Source organism: Ochotona curzoniae, unplaced genomic scaffold (assembly GCF_017591425.1).
Source record: "Ochotona curzoniae isolate NIBS_2020 unplaced genomic scaffold, NIBS_Ocur_1.0 contig_4105, whole genome shotgun sequence".
NCBI classification, from domain to species: domain Eukaryota; kingdom Metazoa; phylum Chordata; class Mammalia; order Lagomorpha; family Ochotonidae; genus Ochotona; species Ochotona curzoniae.
In genome coordinates, this window is record NW_024466129.1 from 5,774,347 (window position 1) to 5,799,356 (window position 25,010).

The 25,010-nt window shown below is 42.4% G+C and overlaps 1 protein-coding gene across 3 annotated transcripts in view; it reads left to right on the top strand.

The window, feature by feature from the left end:
* RALGPS2 (Ral GEF with PH domain and SH3 binding motif 2) overlaps positions 1 to 21,458 on the top strand; it is a 138,299-nt gene extending 116,841 nt beyond the window's left edge. For 2 of the 3 annotated variants that reach the window (XM_040984315.1, XM_040984314.1), the window contains exons 14-20: positions 1,041 to 1,095; positions 4,418 to 4,495; positions 5,910 to 6,015; positions 7,815 to 7,907; positions 12,403 to 12,508; positions 13,876 to 13,967; positions 16,505 to 21,458. In XM_040984315.1, the coding sequence (XP_040840249.1) occupies positions 1,041 to 1,095; positions 4,418 to 4,495; positions 5,910 to 6,015; positions 7,815 to 7,907; positions 12,403 to 12,508; positions 13,876 to 13,967; positions 16,505 to 16,534 (560 nt within the window). In that variant the 3' untranslated portion in view covers positions 16,535 to 21,458. The remainder of the gene's footprint in view (positions 1 to 1,040; positions 1,096 to 4,417; positions 4,496 to 5,909; positions 6,016 to 7,814; positions 7,908 to 12,402; positions 12,509 to 13,875; positions 13,968 to 16,504) is intronic. The other variant, XM_040984316.1, reaches the window with a different exon arrangement.
* The last annotated feature ends 3,552 nt before the right edge of the window (positions 21,459 to 25,010 follow it).

Sequence of the window (25,010 nt, forward strand, 5' to 3'; positions counted from 1 at the left end):
GGACGGAGGATCTTCCTCTCTGTCTCTCCTCTCTGTATATCCGCCTTTCCAATGAAAAAATAATTAAAATAAATCTTTAAAAAAAAAATCAGCCAGGACTTGAGACAGTGACCTCAAACGTTTTCTTAAATGGAAAAATATGTCCTGGATAACCTAGACTAGTACCCGCTTCGGGCTCCACACATCGCTTGATGCCGGAAGTCATAACACAAGGACCACCAGCAGCTAATCTGTGGTTCCTCATCTCAGCCACACTGTCCAGATTTAAAAAGCAAACCTTGTTTGCCTGTCCCCTGAGTTCCCAGGAAGGTCGCTAGCTCATGCCGTTTCAGATCCGAGGGAGAGGTCAGGGGAAGGACCAGCTCACAGAGTCGGCGGGCGTGTGTGGTTCTTGGACCCTCGTTGTTAAGTCTGGCAGGCAATGCTGCTTGACGTGTTTACTCACTGGTTTTGTTGAGAGCCAGCATTATCTTTCGGATAACTTTTAAAACCATTGAAGCTGTTTTGAACTCTGGGCATTCACCTCTGTCTGGTGTTTGTCCAGCAGCCGGTTGTAAAGTGTCCCAGCACACCATAGTGAGTGCTAACTGTGGCCAAGGAGATTGTTACGTTGTTATCACTCTGGTTTTTGTTTTTATTTTTGTTTCAGGAATACCATCCTCTTCAACCTTGTCTCTTTAATGGTAGTGAGCTATTAGGGCAGTAACAAATTTCTTTATTAAAGGAAGTATGCCATGAACCGCTAAGGAGTTCATAATATTGATCCTAAATTATGACACACCTGAAAAGATGTGCAGTATGTATTCTCAAAAGGTAGAAAAATTTGAGTTATAGGTTAGATGTGTATACAGCAATGTTGTTAGTGTTTTGTTACTTAGGTAATCTTATCAACTGTATTGTAATGTAAACCTAGCAACAGTGATATTAGAACAAAGTGTGCGTATCCCCCTGCAATGCTATTTTCATGTCGTGAGCACAGATAGTTTATGAAATTCCCGTTGGAAGAGTAATTCTAAAAATGAAACAACGTGTGATTGTAGGTAGCAGCGATGGTTCTGAACTAAGTGAGGAGACCTCGTGGCCTGCTTTTGAAAGGTAAGAAAAATTGGCCTTTCTAACTGCTCCGAGTTTATTCTGTCTCTCTCAAAGTTTGTGCTAATGGGAATTTTCACAAGTAATACCTAACTGCGTATCTGTAAGGGACTTTTTAAGATTCCTACTGATGAAAGAATCTTATAAATTGACATTTTTACTTTTGGAAATGTAAATGATGAGAATGCTTAACTTACAGCTCATGCAGTGCTTGGTGGCTTGACACGCATATTTCAGTTGTCGTGTACTTGGAGTTGTAACTCAGAAAGCTTAACCGAGGTGGGCACTCAGCCTTGCTGGTAGGGCCCTGGGTCCCGGCTCTGAGTAACCGAGGTGGGCACTCAGCCTTGCCGGTAGGGCCCTGGGTCCCGGCTCTGAGTAACCGAGGTGGGCACTCAGCCTTGCCGGTAGGGCCCTGGGTCCCGGCTCTGAGTAACCGAGGTGGGCACTCAGCCTTGCCGGTAGGGCCCTGGGTCCCGGCTCTGAGTAACCGAGGTGGGCACTCAGCCTTGCCGGTAAGGCCCTGGGTCCCGGCTCTGAGTAACCGAGGTGGGCACTCAGCCTTGCCGGTAAGGCCCTGAGTCCTGGCTCTGAGTAACCGAGGTGGGCACTCAGCCTTGCCGGTAAGGCCCTGGATCCCGGCTCTGAGTAACCGAGGTGGGCACTCAGCCTTGCCGGTAAGGCCCTGGGTCCTGGCTCTGAGTAACCGAGGTGGGCACTCAGCCTTGCCGGTAAGGCCCTGGGTCCTGGCTCTGAGTACGTGAGTTTGGTAGCCAGCTCAGCTCCCACTCCTGATTCCAGCTTCCTGTTAATGCGGACACTGGCAGGCAGCGCTGCTGGGCCAGGTGTTTTAAGCTCTCACCGTGTCTGTGCAGGAGACCTCCAGGGAAGTCCTGGCTCCCCGTGCAGGCGTCTGCAGAGCAAACTGGTGGACAGCAGCTCTGGCTTACCTTTCTCAACCCCTCAAAATGAATCAGTAACCGATTAGAGTCAACTGACACTTTATATGCTCAGAAATAAAATCATTTCCTTAAATTATGGTTCATTTTTAAATAGTTTTAAGACACTGTTTAATTTTAAATAATTAATAATTCCCATCCAGCTCCCTGCCTGTGGCCTGGGAAAGCAGTCGGCCCAATGCTTTGGGATCCTGCACCCACGTGGGAGACCAGGAGAAAGTTCCTGGCTCCTGGCTCCAGCTTGGCCCAGCACCAGCCATTGCGGTCACTTGTGGGGAGTGAATCATTAGATGGAAGATCTTCCTCTCTCTCCTCCTCCTCTCTGTATATCTGACTTTGTAATTAAAAAACAAACAAAGCCATCATGTGCTTGAAGCAAGGGTCATGTTACGCTGATCTTCAAATGGAAGCTCTAAGAATTTAGCCAAACAACACAAATAATTATTACTGCTAGTTTTTATGTGTCCTTTAGGATTCTTCAGTATCTCTAACCATTCTAGTTCTGTTTTAAGCTCCTAATATATTTGACTCTTGACCAAATTTTGGGTACAAAGTAACTTAGAGTAGCAAACGTGTTGTCCAGTGGAGGGGACTAGGTGTTTGACAGGTGGTCAGGATGCCACTGGAGACTCTAGTGTGCTTCTTGCTAATGTACTTCCTGGCAGGTGGTCCCCTCCATCCCTGTGGGAGACCATTGAATTCCAAGCTCCCAGCCCAGCAGCCTCCCCCTCCCCTCACCTTATCTCCTGGGTCTCCGCCCTGCACCACCCCCCCACTACCTTTCAAATAAATCAGTAAATCAAAGACTACAGCTAAAATATCTAGTTAACCCCCTGTAAACCACTTTTTGGTAAAAAACAATTTTGAGTTGTGGTTTTGAATCAATTCATTTTAAGATATCTGATTGGAAGATTAGATCATGTTTCAGAATAAAATTTATGAGAATTTCTCATCATTTTGTGTTTAAAATTTTGCTTATTAGCCTTAAATTTCAAGATACTTTGAGTGTTCCTTTCTACTTCCATTTTCAGTGTTCTCAAGTTTCCTTCTTTTAATTAGGAGGTTCCTTAGCAATTTAATTTTTATATATATATTGTTTCTTTCTAACCCTTAAGTCTCATTTGGGTTTCGGAAAATGAGAAACACATGACAGTTACTTCAGCCTTACTGTCTGATTCTGTACAAATTGTGCTTCCCTCTAGAAAGAGAATGATATCATGTATTGATAAGAAACTATTTAGATGAAAACATTGACTACCAAAATTGCTTCTTAAATGGTTTGAATGATGTGAGTAAGCAGAATTGTATTGTGCTAACTAATCCGCTCTCCTCCCAGCAGGCTGTTTAGGGGAGTTGTGTAATGGTGTCACAGTCAGGGCTCAAAACAGGATTTTTCTTTTATGACAAATGTTTTGCTTTGTAGACGTTTGCAGCTAAAAATTTCACTGTACCTGTGCCAAGTTGAGATCAGTGGCTCTGGGGACATTTTGAGAAACAGTTAAATGAATGCTGCTCTGCATGATTGAGACATGAATGAAAGTGAATAAAGAGCTAGGATTTAAAATACTGTCAGTAGGTAGTGAACTTGAAGGTAGTACTATTAGTTAACACATCATTTTCTACTCTTTTTCTTGGACATCAAATATGTTGTTGCTAAAAGTTACTAAAATAGCACTTTCTATTTAAAATATTTATCAGCAGGGCTGCTTCTGGCCATTTTTCAGGAAAAGGAATATCAGTGTTTTATGTTTTTCTGTTTATTTCCTTTCTTAATAGTATGTGCCATTTTTACATAAATTTCAATTTGTATCATGTTTTTAGTTGTTAATTAGAAGTAAGATAATACCTGTATTTATTACTTCATTCATCTCTTTCATTACTTTGATTAATCAGGTAGGAAAAAAACCAAGAAACTAAGATTTTTCACGTTAGTCCTAAGTTATAAGCCACATTGGTTTTCACTTATCTTCATGGGGACATATAGTCAGAGCATTTATGTAAGTCCAGGCATACTATTTAAACTGAATTCCAAGGGATGGAATAGAAGTAAGAGAATGAGGTATTGTTAGCTGTACAGGTTTGGCTGTAAACAGCCTTTCAGTTTGTTTTAGTAGTTTGTGCAAGTGAACACGTACGTGAGTGTGCGGTGTGCACGCGACACCTTTGAGTACTTCTAGTCTACAGGAGAGAAGAAATTTTTTTGAGATCGATCTTCCTGTATTATAAAAAAAGAAAAGATTGATCACATACTGTTTTTGCCAGATTTCGAAAGCTATGTTCTATAAAGACTCTAGTGTTTTTAAGTATTGATGATTGTATGAATAAAAGTATATGTAATGTATACAATTTATAATGGAATCCAACAGGAACAGATTATACCATTCTCTCGGCCCGGTGACAAGAGTGGCACGAAATGGTTATCGAAGCCACCCGAAGGCCAGCAGGTACACTCCCCCGCACTCGGGGGTCACAGATTCCCTCTGGTGTTGGTGGTCCTCTCACTCGGGTGTGGTCTGACACGATTTCTGTTCTTTCTCAACTAATTCAAAAACTAAATAAATCACCGGGAGAACTTTCTTTCCAAGATTGCACACAGAGATAAATTGAACTTTTCTTTCTTGCACACAACTGATTGTTGAGACTTGAGTCTTGATGTCCCGTTTTTTACAATGCTAATACGTCGATAGCTTGTTACCTGCGCAGGTCTTTGTCACGCAGAGCAGTGTAAGAACCTGCTTGCTGTGCGTGAGCTTCAAAGCAGTTACTTTGCTAGGAAGTCTACATTGGACCTGTCTTTTTTAATAATTTTTTTTTCAGATAAGCCACAGGTCTAGCAAGTCTGATCATTAAATAATATATATCTCAGTTCATTGACCTGTGGAGGCAAGTGAATAAGGATGCGAGATTTAGTGGTAAGGTTAGTCAGCTTTAAACAACAAAAGAACAAATGGGAAAAGCAACTGGTGGTGTTTGCCCCCTGTGTGTGCCTCTGTGTAAGTGCCTAAGATAAAGTTTCTTCTGGTTTTTAGGTCTTTAAGTCACTTTGAAGACACTAACAGTAAACTGGCAAACTGAAGGCTTCCACACTGTTGTAGGAATTCTACAGTTCATATGCAAATTACCTGTTTATCAAACTTACTCATTGGTTCATGCAGAAGTCATTCTGATTTTAGAAACAGGACCTTAAGTCAGTTTGGAAAATATATTAAAATGTTTGGATGTTTTGTGATATTTTTTCCTAACATGTGGCAAGGAAATCTTGAGTTTGGGGGTTATTCCTGTCTCGGAGAACTGTTAGGTAATGAAGTGTTTAAACATTGACAGCATTCAAACACCATTTAAAATTTATCGCAGAAAGTTTTTTTAAAAGTGTTTTTACTTTTATTACTTTAATAATTAACCTATTTTAGAATTAAGTTATGAATTATTCAATTTTTTGAGCCTACGCTACTTTTGCTTTCTTAAGAACCTTTAATATATAGTTTTTTTTAAATCTTTCCTACCAGGACTTAAAGTTTCTAGTGGGGACATAAGACTACAACAGTGGTGCAGAATGACATGTTAAGAAGAAGAAAAAAAAATCTTGAATTTTTAATCTTCTCTAAAGTGAATTATTGAACTCTTTCTGTATTTCACTTGTTCAAATGCTTAATAGTGTCTGTTCAGGATCTGCTGACCTTAATAACTTCTAATTAAATTTATGCCAGCTTATAAATTTCAGCTTAACAGTCAGGTCTTCTCCCCTCTGAGTAAAGCAGCAGGGTTGTCAAGTTAAATACAGCTACATTTTAGATACCTGCCTGAAGATGCCTTACCTGCAAGCTCTGACTGTTGTTTTCCTTGTTTTCATTATTACAGTTCTGCGGAATCAGAGGATTTGGCTGTGCATTTGTATCCAGGAGCAGTTACTATCCAAGGTGTTCTCAGGAGAAAAACTTTGCTAAAAGAAGGCAAAAAACCTACAGTAAGATTTCACCGTATTGTTTTAATAAAAATATGCAGGAATAAGGCCCCAAAAAGAATTAAGACAATTGCCATAAAATCAGATGTATAGTACATTTGCTGCACCATATTTCTGAAAGTATTACAGCCACATAGAGACCTCAGTGAAATCATATGCTAAGGGGCCTAAATAAAGCTACTGCTGTACTTCTCTCCACCCTCTGTGTAGTTTGTGTTTTAAACTGTTTCTTAAAGAAGGCTGAAAGTGTATCACTAAAAATGGAATTCAACTAATACTGCTTCACTGGATTTTAAATATTTGTAATGCAGTTTTGTTTTCTCATGTGAACTGGAACCCAGATATTAAGTGTCCTCCAAAGCAAAACTACTTGAGAAAAAAAAAAAAAAAAGGAAAAAAGTTAGTAAGGCAAAAGTTTCCATATGTGACAGAGAAGTTTGCTTTTCCCCAGCACCAGCATAATAGCTTGACAGCTAAAAGAAAATTGTTTTTGTCCTCAAATATTATTGTAGTTTATCTGATTTGGATGATCAAATCTTTGGCATATATTCACATTTAAAATTTTTGAAGGCATGAGGGATTCTTATAATATAAAGATGTTTTCAACATATGTAATATTATTGCTTACGTTACAGCAAGCCAAAAGCACATGCAGTCAAAAATCCAAATCAGACTAGCTAGCGAACTAATGGCCTGTCAGTGGAACCATTACCAAACTTGGAATGCGTCCAGTGCTAGAAACGGAGTAGGTACCCGGGTGGCACTCAGTGCCTGCCTGTGGGATTCCAACGAGGAAGAGTGAAGATAAGCCATGCCACCCTGGCAAGGTGCTTAACTGAGGTCTGAATAGGAAAGGTTTTCTGGCCTTGCTGGAGCTGTCAGGTTCAGGAAAGCAGAAGGCCTGTGCAGTTCCAGCACTGCACGTGGGAAGGACGTGGAGGAGATGAAGTCAGAGGCCGAGGCCGGAGTGAACATGACGTGTAAAGCAGTGAATTGAGTCCACGTGGCTGTTGGAGAAGGCGGGCGAGTAAGTGGCCCACTTCAGGTCCTTATGCTTATTTGGCTCCTGAAAAAGTCTAGCTCAAAAGTGCTAATGACTTGGGGGTCATTAGCATACGGATCGTATCTGAAGAATAAAACTGTGTGAGGTGATTCATCTGTGATCAAACACTGTGTAACTGGGAGAAAAAAAGCGAGGAGGACATTGAATCCCAGTGCCCTGTTGGTTAAAGGACTTGAAGAAGAAAGAAGCGGTCAGTTATGTCAGACACTAAAGAAGATGCATTGCTAGGACATCAGTCAGTGACCTTGACAGCAGTGAAGCCAGATGAAGTAAGTTGAGAAAATGGGCAGAGTAGAAGCTAGTAGGGGCCAGAATGGAGATAGCTTTGCAAGAACAGATGGAATTGACGCTGGTTTCCTGTAGAAAGTATGCAGTGATGTCATTGAAACTGAAGGTCAGGGTGAGGGGTTGGTAGTTAGAATTTTAAAAAGAAGGTATGAAACAGTTGTCTCCAGAGACAACCAGATTTGGTAAAGCGAAGTGCTGCTGATTTCCATTTGCGATAAATGATCATAATTTATTGTAGTACACTTACATGATTAGAAAGGAATGGATCTAGTGTTGGACCACAAAATACAGGCTAGATGTGAAGACAAGGAAAGGAAGATGGTGCCGGAAGTGACAGTATCCCACTGTCGGACCTTCGGTGACAGAGATGGAGTGTATGGTGGGCACTGCAGATTGAGGGAGCTGAGGAGCCAGGGGGAGTTCATGGTGTTCACGCGTTTGTCCTCCCCAGGTAGCATCTTGGACGAAGTACTGGGCAGCTCTCTGTGGAACACAGCTCTTCTACTATGCCGCCAAGTCCCTGAAGGCTACAGAGAGAAAACACGTGCGTATCCCTCCTCCAGAAAGCTCGCCTCGCTGCATAGTTGGTTCTTTGTGGCCGTAAAGAAAACAGTCCCTATAGGATACCAGGACTTTGGCAGGGTGAAGAGGGTGGTATTTGCTTTTCATTTTCCCCATATTTTATTTTTCATTATCCCATATGTTCTAATCCAGAAATTCTTATGCTTACTCCCTGTAGGAATGCTGTAATGGAAATTTTATTCATGTGGGCCATTCCAAGGAAGGCCTTGGAATAACTTCCATATTTTAAAATCTCTTTTTTGAATAATGTCCTTCCATTGCCAATGGCAAAATTGCACATTACAGATTTCTATCTTGGTAGTAGAGCTTTCCCAGGCCCGAGTCTGTGGTTCAGAACATGTCCGACATGATTGCCTTGGAGTCTCAGCTCCTAAGATACCCAGTGCAGCGGTTTGGAACGGCGCCTGAAGTTGTGTACGTCAGGCCCCAGTGCGGTGACTTAGCACAGTACTTGCTGTGTGCTGTCTTGCATTTCACATTACTTAGGACTCTTGATCTTATTTTCTAGAATTCCTTTGAATTTATTTTGCATGCTATTGTGTCTTTTTTTGTTTGCTTTTTTGTTTTGTTTTGTTTTTTTAATTTTTCTTAAGAAAAAAAAAAAAAAACAGGCGCCAGATGGAGAGCCACGGAGATCTTGCATCTGCTGTTTCACTGCGCAGACGGCTGCAGCGGTCAGAGCAGGCCAGGCCGGAGCCAGGAGCCAGGAGCCAGGAGCCAGGAGCTCCCTCCGGGTTTCCCGAGGGCGGCAGGGGCCCAGGAACCTGGACTTGCCTGCTGTGTTTGACATGGGGTGAAGCAGACTTCAAAAGGAATAATCATTTTATGTATTGCATTAATTAAATCTCTGAGTTGAATTCAGTTCTAATTTATATACTTTTGGGGAAGGGGGAGAATTAAGTGGCTCACCCTGTTGAGGAAAGTTAAGTCATTCAAAAAAAATTTTTTTAAGTTCTTTCTCTGCTTATAATCACGTGACACTTCTTACTTCAGGGAAGTTCTTCATTCTCCCAGTTCTAGCCCTTAGTCAAGCTGAAGGCTTAAAAGAGAGCATTGTTGGTGTGACTCAGCATAGGGGGTCAGGAGGATGACATTGCTTCTTTTCCAGCCATACCCACAGCCTGTCACCGCCTACACTTCACATTGACCATTCCTTCGATTTCCTTTGGTGTTACATATATTCCTAGGTTTGCCTGATTAACTCGTAGTTTCATAATGCCTGAATGGGATGATGTGTTCTTGAACACTAGCCTTTTTGGCTCCTTGTTCTGTTGTAATTATTTAGATAGCTCTTGGTTGAAGTAAGAGACAGAGCTATCAGGACCAGTACGGTGGCACGCCAGGTTAAGCCTCTACCTGCGGGGTCGGTACCCCATACGGCCACCATCTTGTGTCTGCAATACTTGACTTCAGATCCAGCTCCAGAGGCTGGCCCAACTCCCTGAGTTCCTGTGCCCACTTAGGAAACCCAGGAGAAGCTCTTGGCTCTTAGCTCTTCTCTGCAACTATGCCTCTCTAATAAATAGATTTTTGAAAAACTGGATTCCGGAGCAGACGTTTGGCTCCACGGTTAAGACAGCCACAGTCCATATCGCAGTGGCAGGGCTGTTTCCTGCTGATGCAGAGCCCGGCAAGCAGCGGCCAGGGCTCCAGCTCCTGACTTGAAGTGTCGGGAGAGTGAAACAGCAGATGAGAAGAGAGAGAGAGAGAGGAGTGTATGTGTCTTCCCTTCCCCGTCTGCATTGCCAGAATGTATAAGTACATATAGGTAGGTATTCAAAATACTGCTTGCTACTGTTAGCTTCAGTTAGACAACATTCAAGTTGAGAGAGATTATAAAATAACCAGATTTGATATCTAAGGCATATGTTAAGTATTCTGTCTGGCACTACTACTGATGCATACAACATTACTACTGTTGTAGTTCTGATTTTTAATAGTTATTTTAGTTGTGTGAGATTTATGATAAGCAATTTGTACAAAATAATTTAGACATTCTAGCATAATCAGATGTGGGAAAATCAAAATGAGAACCAAGGAAATGGGCTGTGCTCTTCATCTTTCCTAATGAGAACTGTTACGACTAAAGACAGAATTACATACGAAGAATGGAGGGCAGAGGATAGGCCCATGTCCGTATCTAGTATTAATTGCGGAATAGAAAAAATATTGCACAGAACTAAAAGCATTGGTGGGACTAAAATTTACATCATTTTCAAACAAAGTTAAAATATACACAAATTGGAAGAACAGTGGCCCCGTGTGATATCCTGGTGATACCCCACTCGCCTTGTGTGTGCTGGGATCCCCTGTGGGCGCTGGTCATGTCTCAACTGCTCCGCTTCCCACCCAGCTCCCTGCTTGTGGTCTAGGAAGACAGTAGAGGATGGCTGAAGGTCTTGGGATCCGGTGCCCACGTGAGAGACCTGGAAGAAGTTCCTGACTTCAGATTAGCTCCACTCCGCTCCGGCCATTATGGCCACTGGGAAGTGAGCTAGTGTGCCGAGGATCTCTGCCTCTCCTTTTTTCCAATCAAAAAAAATCTATATATTAAAAAAAATAAACATTGTACCATCTATATTGTATACTTGCCAAAACATTTAACCTAGTTCTTCCCATGAGGAAATAATCCAATCCCGATTTGGGGATGTTCTGTGAGTCAGCTGGCTTGGATAGAAAGTGCAGAATTTGTCCAGATAAATTTGTCTTGGATACAAAGTCTAGAATGTGGAGTAGGGATAGGGTCTTGGTTGAATCTGGATTATATTTGTTTAAAAAAAAACTATCAAAACCATTGTTAGCACAATTAAAGAATTTTAATGTTAGTGTCATATGGTTGTATGTATTAAATGTCTTGGGAATCTTGAGAATCTGACTTCTCAGCTTAGATTTGAGTGTTCAAGGTCAAATACAAATGGAAAACTGGAGGAGAAAAACACTAGTGAAAATTCACTTGTTCATTTATACATATAAGTGCAGAAGGGAAATTTGCATCCTTGTATTTTCCCATATTTTCATATTATCCAATGTATATTTTTTTTTTCTGCAGTAAGTTGCTTAGACAGGTAGAATAGCTGGAATGAAAGGAGAAATAAATTTTTTGTTTCTGTTTTTGAATGACTAAAAAGGAACATATTCAAAGTAAAAAGTGTTTCAAGGAAGTATATTCATTGTAAAAAAAAAATTTTCAGACATTTGAACCTACCTCTGAGTAAATATTATTTGAGCAGTTAAATTTAAAAATCAAGTTTAAAAAAAAAATCCATAATGTGAAAAAAAAGTCCATAATGTGTCAGGACCTCCCATGAGCAAATAAGAATAAAACAGAAGATTGGAAAAGGAAAGTAAGTCAAGCTAACACAGATGTCTTACCAGCGTGAAAACATGGTCAACCTCATTAGTCATCCAGAAGCACAGGTTAAAGATGTCTGATGTTAGGTAAAAACTTTACAGGTTGGCGGTGTTGCACTGGCCATGAGCTGGGGGAACAGAGACTTGGTGTCCAGCATGGGCAGGAGTTTCAGTGCTGGCGTTTTTGTGGTGACTTAAGAGAAGCAGCCATTCCTCACGTGAGAACGTCTGCTGCACAGGTTCTTGAAGAAGTGCCCCAACGTGCATGCAGTCGTATTTATAATAGCAGAGATACGCGAGCGTCCACACCAGCATGCAGAAGTCCACGCAGCAGGCACCCACGTGGTGTCTTGTGTAGCTGTGCAGAGAGGACTCGGCCCAGAGGGATCCAGCTGACGGCCAGCGGACGCTGCATATCTCACTGGCATCTGAGGACCTTCTGTTGCTGGAATTACTTTTTCCTGTAGACCTGTTTCTTGACATAATACTAAATTCATTTTGCCAGTACATCACTTGGTGTGCTTTTCACTTCTATGCGTGAATGAAATGAATGTGTTTATAATAGCCGGTTCTTACGATTAGAAGGAGAACTGTTAACTAAAGTAATAATAAAAGAAAAATTAACTATAGCCGTAAAAAAATGAAAGTTAAGAGTACCTTTTTTATGAGACATGTGGTAAAAATGCTGCTGTTAAAAATTATCTGAAAGCACTGCTTGGCTAGTTCATTCAGTCTCAAAGTTTAGACATTTTGTAGCTGTTAAAATACAAACGGATCTGCTCCAAGCAGCTGAGCAGCAACTTAGAAGAAACAGCAAAGATGAGTGTATCAGGTTCACCAACAGCTCCTGTCCTCGGGAGAGGAGACAGAAGAGTTTGGTCCTGATGCACAGCTGCAGCTGGGAAAGTTCTGGAAAGAAGGAAGCCAAGTAAAGAGGGCACATCTGGGTGGAACTCAAGGACCTAGGTTGTCCCCCCCAAATGACCTGGACCAGCAGGTCACAAATCTCTTGTCTCAAGGGGAACTCAAAGTACACTCTGTAACATTTAGTTTTTGTTTAGAATAGCCATAACTTTGTTTTCACTCCTCATCTTTTTATCTTTCAGTTCAAGTCAACGTCCAATAAGAACGTTTCCGTGGTGGGCTGGATGGTGATGATGGCTGACGACCCAGAGCACCCGGACCTCTTCCTGCTCACAGACTCCGAGAGAGGCGAGTGGTCGGGCTCGGTAGAGCTTTGAAGGAACCACATGGGCTTCACCTAGTGAAATGTTTGGGTCTCAGAATGTGTTTCAGTAGAGCAGTCAGTGTCTTTAGGACTGCTTGTTATTTGCTTCATGGGTGTTAAGCTTAAAAATTAAAAGTCCAAGTAATCGTTCAAAAGGTTAACCAAAAAGAGAGGTAGAGGAGAAGGGAATTTGAGAATATAGCCGATTGTCATTCCAAGATCTCAGAGATTTGCCATGTAGGCAGTACCTTTTCATCTATATCCTAAAATAGATTTGTTTTAGAAGATTGATTAGTTTGAAAAGCAGAGTCGCCAAGAAAGAGGGAGAGACATAGAGAGACAGAAATCTTCCAACCGCTGGTTTCTTCCCCAAATGACTGCAGCATCTGGGTCTACGTTGGCCCAAAGCCCGCTGCCCAGAACTCTGTTGAAGTCTCCATGGGGGTGTCAAGGCCCTAAGGTTGGGTCATCTGCTGCTGCTTTCTGAGGCAGATGAGCAGCAGCAGGGTCTCAAGCTGACGCATGTGGGGATCTGGCATCCCTACCTGTTACCATGGAAAATATTTGATTGATTTTTATTTATTTGAAAGAGAAATTTCCTGTGTGCTGGTTAACTCCCCAGGTGGCAGCACAACTAGAGCTGGGCCAGGCCAAAGCCAGGACCCAGGAACTCCACCCGGCTCTCCCATAAGAACAGCCGAGGCCCTGGTGGTTGAGCCGTGTTCTCCGGTCTTCTCAGTCACCTTAGCGGAGAGCTGGATTTGAGAAGAGCATCTGGGGCTTGCCCTGACACTTGCGTGGGATGCTGATCTCAGGCAGCGGTTTAATGTGCTGCATCACGGAGCCTGCCCCCGACTGGAATTCCTAAATTCTATAAGTGTCCAAATATTCCTTTAAGTGGTTGTGTTACTTTCAATTAGTTATTGACTTAAATCACTTTCCAAATGAATTAAAATACCATACATGTAATATGAGGAGACATGAAAAATAAAATACAATTGACTTTTGACCATTGGAATTTATAAAAGAAATGACAAAAATTATAAGATGGGCTATGTTGAATCATATGCAGCTGTAGTTATTTTATTTAGTTGTGCTTTATTTTACATTTAAGCAGATAAAATTATTTTGTGACTCCACAAACAAAACAGTGACTTGATGAACATATGATAGGGTAGGAATGTTTACATAGAGAGCTCCTGTTTTTATTTGTGTTGGAAATCATCTGCGAAAAGAGCAGAATGTGCAACTGACAACTCTGGCCGTACTGAGCACGTCTTAGCCACCCTGCAGGACCACTGTATGTCATGGTCCTCATGTTTTTATCCTGCCCTTATTTTGGTCATTTCAGGAAATTCATACAAGTTTCAAGCTGGGAGCAGGATGAACGCAATGCTATGGTTTAAGCATTTGAGTGCAGCCTGCCAAAGTAACAAACAACAGGTGAGCATCTCTGTTGTTGACAATAGCCCTAAGGGATGAAGTCCACACCGTGTCCCCCAACATTTCAACTAGTAACAACTACATGTAGAAACAATAGAATGATAGGATACAGGGTGTAGGAGAAGAGACAGCTTTAGAGAAGCCCAGGTGAGCAGTAGAGTCTTACGGAGTACAAGTGCTGACTTGAATTCCAGGAGGCGTAGGCCTGGTGTAGAATGGACTGTTGAGAGAGGGTAGAGCAGACGCAAGGACCCTGAGGCAGAGCGAGCTTCCAGTGTTAGAGAAGGGAACCAACGGCAGGTCAGGGAGTGTGTGGAGTGGTAGAAAGGGTAAAATTGCACAATACTTGAAATAGGTGCAAGTCACTCTGTGATTCTTAATTTGATCAGCTGACAGCTTGATGTAGGCTCCCATGATTTCAGTAAAGCCAGAGACCATTGGCTGTGACTGTGTTCATTGCACTGAAAGGTTTTCAGCTGTGGATAAGCCTGTTGTGTTGTTCTCCTCAAACCGGGTTGCAGAGTTAGTTGAACCACCAATTGGTACAACTGCAGTTACAAAAATTTCTCTAGACTTTTTTCCAGAACTAGGTTCTAAATGTATTTCATCATCATTGACACACAGGGTATTGGTAATACTGAAGTATATGGCAAGTGTTGTCAGTAGCTGATTTTAATGTAATGAGGTATGTAGTGCACAAAGTTAACTAGTTAAAAGTAGAAATTCAGACCAAATGTACTTACAAAGTTAAAAAAGAAGAAAGGTTGACCCTAGTGCCACCTGTGCGTAAGTCCCGTCAGTCCACACTCTCACACTGTGAATCCGCAGCACAGGGCCTGGTTCCGCTTCGGGCTCTCTCTGCAGGAACATGAAGGACCTTGGCAGGAAACTGCTTCCTGTCCCTGTGAGGTTAGAGCAGGATGGAAGGGACAGACTCTCCTTTGCCCAAGTCTGACTTTTTCTCAATTTGCTTACTATACTTTTTTTTCTTTTTAATGTTTTTCATTAGGTTTATTTATTTTTTTTAAAGATTTATTTTTATTTTTATTGGAAAGGCGGATATACAGAGAGGAGAGACAGAGAGGAAGATCCTCCATCTGATGATTCACTCCCCAAGAGGCCACAACGGCTGGAGCTGAGCCAATCCGAAGCCAGGAGCCTCTTCTGGGCCTCCCACGTGGGTGCAGGGTCCCAAAGCTTTGGGCCGTCCTCGGCTGCTTCCCTGGGCCACAAGCAGGGAGCTGGAAGGGAAGTGGGGCTGCCGGGATTAGAACCGGCGCCCATATGGGATCCCGGGCGTGCAAGGCGAGGACCTTAACCACTACACCATCGCGCCGGGCCCATGCTTACTATACTTTCTTAAAAATAGAACTTATGGTATTAAGTTTTAGTTAAGAAAGAAAAGCTCAGTTGTCAGCACTATGGCATAGCCTACAGCTCCAGCATCACGTGTGGGCACCAGGTTGAGGGCCAGATGGCCCGCTGCTGATGGGCCTGGGCAAACAGCAGAGCATGGCACAGGTGCCTGAGCACTGCACCCTTGTGGGAGACGCGGAGGAAGCTCCTGGCTTCAGACTGACTCTCGCTGCTTCTCTCCCTTGTCTGCCCACACCTTCCTCCCTCTGGGACTCCGCCTTGCCAGTAAGTAGATAAATGCTTAAAGAGAGAGAGAAGAAGAGAGAAGCCATCTGCAGGTTCCCAGATTGCTCTAGAGAGTGTGTGTAATCAACAGAATTTTCACGGAACCTTCCTGCAGTACCAGTTTAGCCACGTGTTTTTTCTGTTTTTTCTTTTCTATAAGTGAAATAATCAGAGCTGTGACAAGCTTCAGGTGAAACCTGTGCAGTTTTGTATTGAAAACTAACATGATGCCAACTAGCTTGAGTCTCATTGAGACGACTTAAATGTTTACTGTGCTTAAATACGGGTTTTTATACTTAAGGCACATGAGAATTTGTCCTGAATTTGATTTATATTTCATTTAGGATTGTATTGTCCAGTAGAGGTTTTCCACTCAGAAATTAATAGGTGTCAGATAGTCATGTTATTTTAGTGCAGAATTAGAAGGAAACAAATGTGACCCAACCTGTACGTTGTGTCAACTAATGAATTACATAACTTATTAACTCTTCAGAGGCATGGCATCCAAACATAATTTATCTGATAATGAGTTGTGTTCTTTTCTGTACTTATGGTGACATCACAAAGCAATCATTGGCAACACATAAAATTATTGAGCAACTTTGTAATTGATGAGAAAATAAATAGCAGATTTATTTGACTGGATTGCTCCCTAGGGCGGCCCTGTATATTCTTTAATTTATAGAGTGCACATATGCTGAGCCCTCTCTGTGGGCCAGCAGGGACCTAGGGTGGCCCCTGCCTTTGTCCCAGCCCTATGATTTTCTGAGCATGCCTAGGGTGGTATTTTCATTATTCATCAATGTCTGAAAGATTCGGGTTTATCCTGACAAGAAAAAATAAACCCTGTGAAAACGAACTTTTAAACAGTTTAATATAATGCTTCTAATTTTTAGGTTCCAACAAACTTGATGACTTTTGAGTAAATGCCTGAGACAGCAGAGTGGCACCCTGCCCCTCCGGAGCACTGGGACCCGCGAGCGAGCGCCAGCTGTATACCATCCTGTGCCGGGGAGAGCCCAGGGCTTGGCTCAGCCTTCCGGAGTTCTGAACCGAAAAAGCACTAATTTCAGGGAATGAAGTGTGATATTCCCAGAGAACCGATTGGAATTAGAAAACAAACTGCCATGAACCATGCTTCTTATCTCTGAACTGACCTGTGGAAACCACTGCCTTAAAAGAATGAAAGGAAAACCAACACGACACCAAATAGTGTGTGTGAATCTTCTGGCGCTGTGCTTGGAGTAGATCGTAGCAAAATTGCATTTCTTTTAACTTTGTACTAATTTTGGAGGGGGGAATCACCTTTTTTTAGATACACGTAAAAAGGAAACCTATTTCTTAGGGATCAGGGCAGGAGCTGATCTTAAGTTGTGGGGAAAGGTAGTTGAGTAGGCGTCCCACCAGCAGCCCACCTGCGCCGTCGGTGGGGCCTCTGGCCCTCTGTAGCCTAGCTTGTTTTCTCACCAGGAGAACGTAGGAGTTAGAAGTGTCAATAACGTGAGTTAGTGTTTGTCTGGGATGGCGGGTGCTGTTTATTTTGTTTCGGATGAGAGGCGTTTAAACACTAAACGGGGGATTTGGGACTGTGTGGAGGACGTTGTTTCTTGCAGGCAGTCCAAAAACGGACTGTTGGTTTGCCGGATGGTTTTGTAAAGTAAGCTTCAGAAAACATGGCTGGTTCTAACGGGCTAAAGACCTGCGTATGAAGAACTGTAACCCCAGTCTCAGATTCTTTTCTGTCAAGTTGATTAGACTAGCCCTTCTCCTTCCTGACTTTGAACCTCTACATTGATGGACATTTTGCCAGGGTATTTTCTTTTACAGTGTTTTATGTGCGTAATGCCAGAGTTATTTTTTTATTATTCATTTTTGTTTGGGTTCAGTGTGAGATTCAGGATCTATTTGTTCAAAAAGACTCTACATACGTACATAATGTCTGTAACTTATCAAAAGACATATAGAATAACCTGAAGAGTGATACAGGTGAAAGTGTGAGGTCCTGGGAATTTTAAGCAACAAAGTTCTCTCTCTACAGCTTGCCACAGACACAGCAGCATATTCCCCGGAGGCCCCCAGAGCTCCCTGCTCATGTTTTGTCACTATTGGCCTAGGTGTTTTGTGAGAACTCCTCTATGCAGTCACACGTTTTTAAGATAAATGTTGGTTACTGAAACAAAATTTGAAAGTGAGAAACCATAGAATTTCAGGGGGAAAAATGTCTTAAAGCAAGACTACGTGTTGAAATTATAAATTCCCGGGACATTGTAATACATTTCAGCTGTGATCAGAGTGAGAAACACTTCTTGACTGTTAACTGCTAAGATTTCTGGTACTTTAGACCTCACATAAAATTTCTCACATTTGTATTCTTAAGATAATTTCAGACTTTTTTTGATATGAAAAGTATTTAGCCCTTGAGTCCCTGAAACAAAAATAGAAAATATTTAGCTTAAAGGAAAAAAAGGACAAAAACCAAAAGAGCTTTTACTTTGTGCTAAGTATTAAAATTTAGTTTTCTACTTGAAAAAGAGTTGAAACATGTTTCTCGTGCAGCAGTTAGAAAATACCATGATTTCCGGGTGTTGAACATAGGCTGGAAAAGGCAAGGTGCTCCCTGCACAGCATGAGTCTGGGGTTGATGTTCTGAGCTTCCCCATGTTTGGGTCCTAGCCAGCAGTATTACTCTGTAGTCTTGCACATATTACTTTTTTTTTTTTTTTGCATTTAAAAAATTGTCTTGATTTGTTAATTTCTTTTTGGAAATAGCATTTTAATAGTGTATGTACCTTTTTTTTTTAAGATGTTGTGAGAACCCTGTGGATTTTTTTATTGCTTTGTTTGTCATAAATAAGCTAAACTAGGTGTCTGTGGAAGTCCAGGCCTGACATCACACAGTTTTGCCAAAGAGTGAAAGCCGAGCGGGAAGATGTGTGACGCTTTCAGCCCTGAGCTGTTCATTTATGTTTGCGTAGCAGAAGAATAGTGTTACATTTTGTTAAAGAGCTGTGTCCAGTAATTGGCTGAAATTGAAAAGATTTGTCAGTATTTTTAAGGTTATTTTAGCATTTAAGGCAGACCGAAACCACTAGGAGAAATGAACTAAACTAAGATAGTATGAGCGAGTTTTTGATCTGCAGCTCAATAAATCATATCTGATAATAACTCAAGGAAAAAACATTTTATTCATCAGAAGATGAATCTTATTAAATCTACCCTCAACTGCAAATTCATGACTTGGCGCTCAAAATTGCTGCCATCGTTACACTCATGGGTTTCCTCCCAAGCCAAGACAGAACTCATTATCAATTTAATTTGTAATTTAAACACAAGCTGATTTGTGTTAAGCATACAATTGGCACAATATATGGCCTGTGTAAATATAAAAGATGAATCAAGTACAGTTGGAGACATGTCTCAGCTTACAACTTATTTGAGCATGGAGGCTTGGTTTTCCTAATCCAGCCATGAGAACACTTGCGAAGTGCCCTTACAGGCTGCTGTGTCTGGGTTCATGTCCGCTCTGGATTTGGGCACTGCCCATCTCTCCAAGAGTTATTTTCAGCATTCCTTCTGAACTGTAAGAACCTAGGAGCTGACCAGGCACACCTTCCTTTTACATTGTCTTCACCATGTAGGTATTACTGTTTAAACACACAAAAAGGGATCCAAAAACTTTGAGTCCTGAATGGTTTCTCCCTTCATACGCATGTGCCCAAAAAACACTATTGTGAGAAAAGGAAGACATGTTGACGCTGTCAGCGAGCCTCTGCCGGCTGGTCGACCCGGGGGCCCCGACGGAGCCGCCCATTGACCTCAGGACTGATGTCTTAGAATTTCACTGGTCAAAGGACTTGGGCATAAGTCTTGTCTTTTTTAAGGTTAAATATGTAAACTAGATTCATGCACTACTTAAAAAAAAAAAAAACAAAAAACCCTGCAGGGAATGCTGCTCGTGGGAAGCAGAAGTGTGAGCAGACTTCATCCATCGTCCACTGCTGCTCCGTGTTCCTTTATGCCCAGTTTTTAAATTGTCTCTGCAAACGAGATCACGGTGTTGCTTCATAACATTTCACGAAATCCTCAGCTTCAAAGTCTACCGAAAACATCGGGTCCTTTTCTGAAAGAGAAGGTGTCGCAGTGGAGCAGGGCAGCCCCTCTAGGTGGAGGTGATGTCCTAAAGCAAGCGAGGAGGCCTGGCTTCGCTAGCGGCCGTTGAAGCTGGCTTTCATTTTCTCTCTTTTTGTGCACTTTCTTTCCAGTGTAGCAAGTTTATGATTTTACATCTAGAGTGGTATCCTTTGCTGTTTAAGCTTTAAGATACAAAAGGAAGAAGAACAAGAATGCCGGTTGATCACATTGATGATTAATTGCTTTCCACATGAACTTTTTCCGAACAAATATCTTTTGGTTTTGCCCCCTTAATGATGGCGGGTGTCTAAAGTGATTTTTTTCTTTCCTATTTGGAGACTTACAGTGATTGAGAGAGCTGTGTATACAAACTTAAGAAGCTTATTTGAGAGCAGTTTCTTTATGCTGATATCTCAAGTTGTCAAGTGGGGAAGGTTTGGTCAGTGCCTTACCAGTTTGAAGATCAAGTTTAGAGCATGACGATCCCAAGAATCATTGGCCCTCTTACTCCTCCGCTTCAGGAATGTGTGCTAATCCTCTGTCCGAGCTTAGTGCTTCTCATGGCGTGTGCAGGAACGGCTGTACAGGTGCTCCAGGGAACTGGGGCAGCCCGTCTTAACTTGTCTCTTAAAAGAAGCCCTGCCCTGTCTTCTTTCGAGGTAGGGTTTCCAGTTTAAACCCACTCCAGTGGACCCTGAGACAGATCTCCCTGCTTTGATGGGGCACTCGTGCAGCTGAGGCCATTTGTACTTTGTTTCTGTTGTCGTTGTGAGCAGAGATTTAATAAGACCTTTTGGAAAAGTCCCTAAGAGACTAAGATGTTCATATAGTCGGCAAGACTTGTTAGGTTTGTTGAAGCTCCCAAAATCTTGTAATGAGAACCCCTGTGACCAGAGGAGAGGATGCCTTCGGTTCATTCCTCCATCCAGATAAGACTGAGTGGTCAAGCACTCGTTCAACCTGCCAGTTGTTTTTTTTTTTTTTGAAAATATGCTGAAAAGTGAAGGCAACACTTGGGAAGTATTTTTGCTTCTCTGAGATTGTTGGAATACCTGAAGTTCCTGGTGTTTATTTTAAACAGTCAGCTGGTTCTTGGGAGCTATTAGCAAAATTTAAATTTTGGTTCTAGCCGTTTGGACTATTATGTGATGTCAAGATTAAAACAATGCATAATTACAGGTATCTGGGATTGAAAAGCTTTTTTTCTTAATAGAAAAAAAGAACCATAAAATACTGGCTGTGCTTTAAATAACTGGTAACAATACATTTCCCAAGAATGTCACCTCCGATAATGACTGGCTTCGTAGGTGTGCTAAGTGGGACAGTTAAGTGTCCCACCCGTGAAGTGTTTCAATACCTTGGTAATTGACAAACTCTTTGTCTTATGGCCTACTGAGATGTATTTGTGTGGGAAGAGCGTTGGGAAGTGGTTCACATCATAATCTGAAGGAATTCTAACGTCTGGGGATAAGTACACCAGAAAACAGGAGCCATTTTAATCTGTGTCCCAATGAACTTGAGGTGCTCTGCGATGCAGCACTTGATTGCACTATGACCTCCTGGAGTGATGTGCAGCTTGGTTCCTCCCCCACTTTTTGTTTCTTTTTTAATATGCAAATGTGAGTGTGTGATCTTCAGTGTGTTTGCATAAGCTAACTTAACATGAACTTAAGTACAGTTTTCTGAAATATTTCTATTGAAATAAATTACTTAAACTGATATAGATTGTGTAAGGATGTTTTGTTACCATATTTGCATGTTTATAATTCATTTCTTAAAAGAGTGTTTTTATTTGATAAGCAGATTTTTATGGAGAGAGAAGAGACAGAGAAAGAAGTGTTCTGTTGGCTGGCTCATTCCTTAAGTGGCTGAGCTGATCGGAAGCCAAGAGTTTCTTCCACGTCTGCCACGTGGGCACAGGGGCCCAGCAGCCCATTCTTGACTGGGCTTTTCCAAGGCATAAGCAGAGCTGGATCAGAAGAGGAGCAGCCAGTACACGAACCAGAGCCAATACAAGATGCTGGCACATGCACATGATTGGCATGGTGTGCCACTGCACCGACCCCTATCAGTAACTTTTTTTCATTAACTGTTGAAGTGCCAGTAAATTTCTTTTTTCCCTTTCCGAAGTAGTCACCCAGAATTGCCAGCACAGGGAATGGTGTGAGTAAACTGCAGTCGCTGCTGTATCGCTCAGGATGGTGACTATCCTGCAGGACGGGACACGGGCTGTGGCATTTGCAACTGTGATGTGAAGTAAGCTGCTCCCGCCTCCCCCTCCCCCAGGCCCTCCTTGCTAAAACCCTGCTGCCTTCAGCCCCAGGGCAGGACATGTCTTCATTTGAGCAAGTCTAAAAGCAGGATCCATCCATCCCCATCCAGCCTGTGGAGCTTAACTAGAACAAGTTCCGGCTTATCTGCACTGAAACTTGCCCAGAAGTCATTAGCTGAGGTGTTGGTGTTACCGCATCTAAGAATCCCACTGAACCTAGCCTCTAGAGTGATGTGAGGCTCCTAAGAATGGAATGCCAGTGGCACCAAAGTTAGTTTTCAGCAGTATTTTCATCTCTCCGGTGGCCTTGAAAATGCCCACCATCCCTTCACAGAGATTTTTTAAAATGCCATTTCTTCGGTGGGGTCAGCCTGTCTTTACCTAACATGGTGCCTCTTTATTCAGATGGCAGTTTTCCATATCTGCAGGCCAAGTTTTTTGGGTCCCTCTTGCTGTTTGATGAGTTTGTTGTCCCCGCGCCAACACCATGTTGTCTTCATTACTCTGTAATTCTGTAAGCATCTGGTGAGGTCATTGTATGTTCTTCATTTTCCCTGAGAGTCTAAGGGCAGCTGGTCGTGCTCCATGAGAACACTGGTATTGGGGTTTTTATTGAAGTTGCTTCAGATTCCGACATGAAGATACAACAGTTTTTGAAATGTCGATCTGTGACTTGGAAATGTGCATTTGTGTACTGCCCGATCGCTGTGTCCTTCAGGAGCATTTTACAGTGTCCCGCCTGTGATCTCACACATCTTCACTAGTTTAGATGTAGGAAAGTTTTCTGTTGCGCTGTGAGTGTGGCCCCTTGTATTGCTTTTCTCATTGATCGTTACTTGTACACAGGCATGTTGTTGCCTCTTGTGCTGACATTCACTAACCTTATTGAACTTCCTTACAGCTTTGCTGGATCATTCCTAAAGTCTCCTGGAATTAGGCTCGCTGTCTCTTCATTTCCAACTTTTACCCCTTACATTTTTCTTCTCTCAACTGCAAGTGTCCAGCTATCCAACACAACATCGGGCTGGAAGCAGTGACGGCATGCCCAAGATCAGAACACCTCAGTACGTAGTGCAGCTCCACCATGAACCCCAAGCCTGTTCTAACAGTGCAGTACAAGTATTTTTTTTTTCTTTTTAGGCAAACTAATCTTCAGTTTAAAATTCTTAAACTTTGGCTTTACTCCTAGTGCACATGCTTTCTCAGGCAGGAGATTAGGGGCATTTACTCTGAGCCACCGCTGGTTGACTCGCCAGTGTCAACACTCCGTGAAATACTGATTCAGAGGGAAATGGCAAAACCCTGGTTAGCAATGTGATTAAATTCCTGTATGTCATTCATCCTCAGCTGGAGGCGTTATTGTCCCGAGGGAGATACTGGAGAGGTTTTTGATTGTCACAGCTGGGAGAAGGTTCTGAAGCAGCTAGACACATGAGAGTGTGGGGCACTGTGGGAGATCCTGGTGCACAGGGCAGCCGCCGTGACAGCTGAGTGCTCCGAATGCCAGCTCTGCCAAGGCCTGGTGCCCACGGGTGAGTTGCTGGTCCTGCTCCCGGGGAAGAGCTCAGCTTCCGTTAGACAGGGTGTTAAACTCTTCTGCACACATTAACCTCGCTCAGCAGAAGTGTAGCATGCCGGATCTAGAAGGAGCTAACCTGAACGGATTGCGTGAGAATCTGTTCATGACCTGGGATATAATCTGTTGCTCACAAAGTGTTGAGTGTTTCAGCCTAAAGCAGGTCTATAGGAGCATGCGAAAGGAGCACAAAGCTGCAGAGATGTGTGTCTCCTTCTGTACGCTGCACTCAGGTTTGAAAGGATTGTCTGCTAGCAATAGAACAAGAGGGACTGCTAAAATGTCCGGTTGGATTGTACAATCTGAGCTTTATTAAACAGGAGCCATTTGCTGTTTTTTTATTGTAAAAATTGTGCCTCCCGTTGTACAAAGTTGAAGCAACACAAAAGTTATACGTCCCACCTGCCAAATTCCCCACTTCGTATCTAAGCGCTTGTCCTTGACTTCATTCCTATAATCCTAGCGGGATGAGTTTCTTTCTGACTGGCTGAGGAGAGTTGATTTTTCACTTCTCTCAAACTCCTGCCCCACTTAGGCCTTCATGAAGCACTCTGGTACCGTCCCAGTGAACACGAAACACAAGCGTCCTGGGAATAGACTCACAGTACCTGGAGTGCATTTCTGACTTGATGAAATCAGATGTAACATGAGACATCTGCGTCTTGGAAAGACACGTGTGCATACAAGCAAAGACTCCACGGAGCACCTCTGGATGCTGAATAAATTAACTGGCATTTCCTGCTTCTCTGTAACAGACAAGTAGCAGCAGATGTCCGAGTCTTTCGGCCAAGCCATTAGTGAAGCCATATGAAATAGTATTTAACATTTTATGTGTTGTGACACATAAAATGGCTGCTCCATCCCGGTAGTTTTCCTTAAAAAGTAAGCCACACATCATTTGTAATTTATTTCAAGTGTTAAAAACTCAATTACTAGGAAAGTTCAATTAACAATAAATGCGAGACATCCAAATTTGAGAAGGGAAAACATTCTTTCCTGATAGGGGGAGAAGTTTCCTTTCTAATTGGGTTTATTACTGGGAATTTGAGGCATCTCCATTTTAGTACTGTTGTTTTCTTTTTTAGAAGACTAGAGTTTCCCTGCTTTTTATCATTTTCCTCCATTGCGTCTATCCCATTGACTTTAAATAGATCCTAGTTGGCAGATATTCTGGGAGAGTTCCTGAGTTTAAAAGCATAGCATCAAAATTAAAACAACCATGGAAGAGGATCCTGGGGAGATGTCAGAGCAAAAAGCACCAACCTACTTAAGCATTGCATGTGTAGAAGAGCTTAAAAAGCTTATTTATTTGAAAGTCAAAGTGACAGAGAGATTTTCCATGCATTGTTTGACTCCCCAAATGCCCAAAATAGCCAAGGCTGGGCCAGGCCAAATCCAGGAATTCCATCCAGCGTTCCCAGAT